Source organism: Salvia hispanica, chromosome 1 (genome assembly GCF_023119035.1).
Source record: "Salvia hispanica cultivar TCC Black 2014 chromosome 1, UniMelb_Shisp_WGS_1.0, whole genome shotgun sequence".
NCBI lineage: Eukaryota > Viridiplantae > Streptophyta > Magnoliopsida > Lamiales > Lamiaceae > Salvia > Salvia hispanica.
This window is the reverse complement of record NC_062965.1, coordinates 43,696,594-43,702,051: the sequence shown is the minus strand read 5'-3', so window position 1 is coordinate 43,702,051 and position 5,458 is coordinate 43,696,594. Positions and strand designations below refer to the sequence as shown.

At 33.6% G+C, this 5,458-nt stretch overlaps 1 protein-coding gene across 1 annotated transcript; it reads right to left on the bottom strand.

Moving 5' to 3' along the window:
• Positions 1-497: 497 nt before the first annotated feature.
• Positions 498-4,464, bottom strand: LOC125208342 (NADH dehydrogenase [ubiquinone] flavoprotein 2, mitochondrial-like). The gene is made up of 10 exons (XM_048107934.1): positions 4,347-4,464; positions 4,230-4,262; positions 4,055-4,120; positions 3,385-3,501; positions 2,276-2,353; positions 2,074-2,179; positions 1,906-1,952; positions 960-1,037; positions 815-880; positions 498-729 (listed from the first exon to the last, which is right to left on the bottom strand). The coding sequence occupies exons 1-10, from the start codon at positions 4,407-4,409 to the stop codon at positions 622-624; spliced, it is 762 nt and encodes a 253-aa protein (XP_047963891.1). The 5' UTR covers positions 4,410-4,464; the 3' UTR covers positions 498-621.
• Between the last annotated feature and the right edge of the window lie 994 nt (positions 4,465-5,458).

The window sequence follows — 5,458 nt, the reverse complement described above, 5'->3', positions numbered from 1 at the left end:
ATTGGGGAGATGAACGACGATTGAATGTAGAAATTGTGAAGAAGAGGCGTCGCGTCGGTTCATCTGTTTTAATTTTGTTAAATCATTTTATGTTTTAATTTATTTTTGTAATAAATATTTCTATTAACTTAAAATTTTAATTTTTTAGTTTTGGGTTAATTAGATATTAGACATCAATAAAACATAATTATTAACTTAATCCGATCAAAATCCAATGAAGATTTGTTAACTGTTAAATTTAAACAGTGCCATCTAATTCGAACCAGATGTGACCAGTTTTTATTTGTGAGGGACCGAATAATTCAAAAGATAATGTTTTGGACCAAAATCGTAAAATCGTCATATGTTTAGGACCAAAAAGGGCCTAGGTCCTTTAGTCTTTCAAGAATTCCTAAGTTTACAGTATTTCAAGGCTTTGTCTGATGCATTAACATCAAACCTCAACAAACTCAGCTCCATAATCAACCCACATAATGGTTAGCGGGGGGAGCCAAAAAAGAAGAAACATAATTTTGACATTCATTTTGAGTAAAATCGACAGCTTACATCGTACAAATGCTCCGAATTTGTCAATAACTCTTCATATCATTATTTGCAAGAATAACGTCAAAATCACCTTGTTCAGCAGGCATCAAGGTCCCGGCATGGAGGAGGCTTAGGCTCACCTAACAATGTAGTGTTCCCACCTTCCGGTCCAGAGTTTATGCGGTTGGCATTTTGTGTGCCATGCTGAAATTAAAAAAACATATATATGTAACTAAACATAGCAATGACTTGACTGACAATCTTGATAACTCAATCACATATGTCTTACTGGAGGCTTTTCCCCTCTTCTGAGGGCCTCCACAATCTCGACAACTCTCTTCGGAGTAATGTCTTCCTGTAGCAATCAAAAGGAACTAAGGTTATTTCTGAGGCATTCAGTTGTACAGCATCTGAATGAAAACAGTAGCACTCACGTAATAATTATAGGTATATCCCTCGGATCCACTGGAGTAGTCAGCAATAGTGATCATTGGAGCATTTACACAAGATCCCTAATACACCAACAAGATATCAATTATCACATCATGCATTAAGTCTATATAAATCATTACATAGTATAGGTTGTCCTAGACATGAGCATTTTGATAGGGTCAGAATTTGATAAGAACCTTAAATTCCAGGCCACTATTTTCACTTAGCTTTCGTTGGCAGATTAGATCATTTTATATCTACTTATCTAATTTTATCCTATAGTTGTGTATTTATCTTATGATGGTAGTCAAGAGTCCATCAAATTCCTTAGAATAATTACTCCAGCATAATCACAGGGCCTGAATAAAACTGTAAGTATTATCCCAGATTTGTTATACAAATTGTTTTCTCCTACACCTTCTTTGGTTTCAAATTTCATGTTTTTCAACTTTAAATTGAAAAGATGATGCAACCATATCAAAGACAACATTCAATCACAATCCAAAACGTGATATGAGGAATAGTAGCACTCTTCAGCATCACGACACACATAAAAATCTCATCCCTTAAAAGAGAAGATGCTAAACAATAGGGATCGTAGATATGGACTTTTGCATTTAATGATGCTCCACCACGACTTTCTTAATCGGTATGAATTATGATCTAAAATCATAGAATTTGATACTTCCAAATTCAAACTGCCAATTATAACAACTAGGTGGTTCGCATCTACATGAACTTGCTGCTGGAGTTATATAGTTTAAAACATCAGAATATAATGAAAATTTTTCTTCTTCAGTGTTGCAAGATGCATTGTATTCAATGCGCAGATATCTCAGGAGTTAACACAAATGGTGATTAGTGAAGAAACACTATAAATTAGCAACTTAATGAGCACAACAAGAAAGACAATGTCTATAATAGAGAGATTCTCATATGGTAACATACCATGCATTCCATTTCTCCAACAGAAAAAAGTCCATCCTTAGTTACTTCTGCAGAATGTATATGGCGGATTAAATTAAAAATCACAACAGGCTCAGAGGACTCCATGTTTTAAGGTTACAGAAGATCAGAAAAGTAAACAGAGATGAAAATTAGATTACATGACTTTACCATTGCGCTTAACTCCTAGGTGACTCAATAGTGCTGATTCAATTTCTCTAGAACCGCGGATCATGCAAGGTGTGGTACCACATACCAATAGGTGGTATTTTCCAACCTTCAGTCACCAACAAGTAGCTTGGATTATGAGAAATTCACCTACATAGCTAGCACATCTTGTGTGTCATAACCAATTTGGAGCATTATAAATTACCTTTGTTCGGTTGAACATCGAATAGAAGGTTGCAACCTCATATACACGAATTGGAGGAACATCAATGATCTTAGCAACCTTTAATGATGACATAGAAAATTTAAATGAAATATTGATTTAATCATATATTCATATCAATCACGTATCAGAAAAACATACTGAAATAACAAGTTTGGAAACAGCATAATATCAGTGTCACTGTCAAGATAAATACATGGGGAAGACTTGCACTAAGATAATTTTTGCAATTGGGCATGGAACTTGCACACTGGTTACTAATCAGCTTGAATTACAGATAGCCATCGTAATCAGAATAATTAAGACGAGGGAAAGCAATATATAAGCTGAAGCAAGCAAGTGATGTGTGATCCTTAAATATGTCAGTTGGGAAGTTAAGGAGACTTGAGACTTAAAAAAATGTCATCCTCGAACAGCTGCTATTGGCAGTCTTCTACAGATTCAGTTCTATCAAACAAGCCAGTCCCCCCAAAACTATTAATAATAAATGCTTAATTTATAAGAGAATGACATCCAAACACAGCTATTATATCCAACAAAAATGTATGGTGGAAGTCTAATAAAAGCAGTATGCCAAAGCTGTAGAATTCCATAGTTTGAACAATTTTAATTATTTTTGCAATGATGATTCACCCTATAAATATCTATAAGATTATTACAGTTGTTGGAGGAATATGCCTTCTTACATTATTTCGAATAAACCACATGAATGTTCTATGTTTGGTACTTTGCATGGAAAATCTTCGATGATCTCCGGCGAGGATACCCATACATTCCAATTTGAAAATCTCTACCCGGACTGCTCAAATAGTGTTTCCGGCTGGGAAAGAGGCAAATTACATCCAACACTTTTGGTATCAAGTATCCACATCACAATTAAGCATGTTTATCCTAGTCTCAATTAAGGATGTTTAAAAGTAGAACTGAAGGAACGTTGGTGCCATTGGTACTACTAAGTATTGTATTGCACCATAGCAGCGATACTATTTCAGCTTCCACGTGATTAATTTTGTAAGAAAACATACGAGATGGACCTAGATAATATGAAATGGATATTTGGAAGAAGACATTAATAAATCTGATTAACATACATGATTCATTGCTGAAACCGAGAGCCAACCTCCATGTTGCTGTTGTGCAAGATCAAGCAAAGGAATGACAGCAGATTGCTTATAGTTTGAAGGATAGTGAGACAATATCTCCTTAACCTGCATAAAAAGAAACTTTTATTTGATCATGGGAATAAAGACATATGCTACTGATTATGATTAAAATAGAACAGAGCATAACTTCACCGCAGTCACTATTCACATAAGTTTCCTATAATAGCCACAGTGATTATCAATTAAATATGTTACTGGTAGCCATCTTGCACATTGCAACCAAAGAGTTTAAGTTGGTTTATATACAGAAATAGTGAAATACCAAAAAAAAAACAATCCTAAACTAAAAAATTAACATAGAATCGCTGCCGACAATACATTACAATTTAGACTTGGACCCTTGAGAGTCATACGCACACAGAGGAAAACAAAACTCCATGACCAAACAACTAAATGCTAATGCCATAGAAGCATATGGATAATCTGCATTGACAACTGCAATTGACCAAAGCAAACCACATTTCTCCCTTAAGCTAGCTGCTGCTATCAAATATTGCAAACAATAGATCATCGGCTATGGCAACCCATTCGTCAATCCAAATTCGACATTTGAAAAGAAGAAAACCAGCAATAATCTGAAACAGTCAATTCAACTTACCTTTTCCTTGTTCTTTCCCGAGAACTCCCATGGAAGATCTGGATTATTATCCGGACTATCAAGATGCTGAAATCCACAAAAAAAAAATGATAAATCAGGTGAAAATAAACCGAAACAAATGCTAACAAATTGCAATCAGAAATCTCAGCAAACTTGAGCATAAAAAGTAACTCACATAGTTAAGCGCAGTTGAGAAGGATCGCGATGCCTGCAGAAACACAATTTGAAATCGGAAAATAAGAAATAGAAAAGACAAGCTTTAAAAGATCTCGGAAATGAAGAAAGCAAAAACCTGTGGATGACGTAATGCTTGACGGAGCTCAAGAATGCGCTGGGCGGCGAGACGGCGCAGCATTTTTCCGTTGAATCGGAAGGATTCTGCGGTGAAATAAGAAATGAGAGAGATTTGAGTTTGGGAAATGGAGATTTGTTCCAAAGTGGGCCATCTGGGCTTGGGCTTGGGCTGGGGCTGGCATAGAACTTATTTAAATATATTCAGACTCATCTCAAGCCCACTTGGTTAGTATGTATGTGTTGGATTGCATTTTCAACTGCTTTTTTATTTAATTAGTTATGGCCTTTTGGTCATAAATAATCATAGCAATTGAACAGACCCTCTATATATTGAATTTAAATCATTATAGTAGTTCGACAAATCTTTTATAAGCAAATTGTTTGAATATATGATGGTTGTCATTTTCACTATTGCAAAACAAAAATACACTCACATAGTTACTTCTGACACTTTATATATTGAATATAGATCATTATATATATTGCACTTGAATATTTTAACATTGCAACAGACCTCATCATATGCAAATTGTTGAAATATGACATACTGTCATATCACCACACTTATATTCCTTTCGTCACCACTAAATTGAGCCACTTTTTTTTTCATTCATTTTAAAAAAATCATAATAAATAATTAAAATTGATATATAATATAGTAAAAGCGAGAATAATATAAAGAAGAATCTTATTTATATTATTCTCATTTTTATTTTATTATATATCTATTTTAACTATTCTTTAATCATATTTTGAAAACGAGTGCAAGAAAAATATAACTCAACTTTCTTGGGCTCCCAAATTTTCTTAGGACAGATTAAGTACAATTTTTTGGCATTATATATGTTAAACTTATGTCATTATATACGTTTAAATTTGAGTCACGTAACACTCCATAGACATGATTATATTGCAAGTCGGCAAAGATAATATACAAATTACAGTTTGAAATGTTTTAGTATGGTCAATTATCATTAAAAATAATAAGTGTAATTAAAAATTACAATTTGAATATTTTAGATTGTCATTATCAATGAAACTAACAAGTATTATTTCAAAATTCCAAAAATTAACATGATAAACTATGCGGTTATAGGAGATAAGAAAAAA

Excerpts from the sequence above, each read along its gene's own strand:
- LOC125208342 (XM_048107934.1), bottom strand. The coding sequence starts at position 4,409 with ATGCTGCGCCGTCTCGCCGCCCAGCGCATTCTTGAGCTCCGTCAAGCA. Across the intron at positions 1,953-2,073 it reads CCTAGGAGTTAAGCGCAATG|AAGTAACTAAGGATGGACTT; the intron begins GTAAAGTCATGT and ends TACATTCTGCAG. Across the intron at positions 881-959 it reads GATATACCTATAATTATTAC|GAAGACATTACTCCGAAGAG; the intron begins GTGAGTGCTACT and ends TGATTGCTACAG.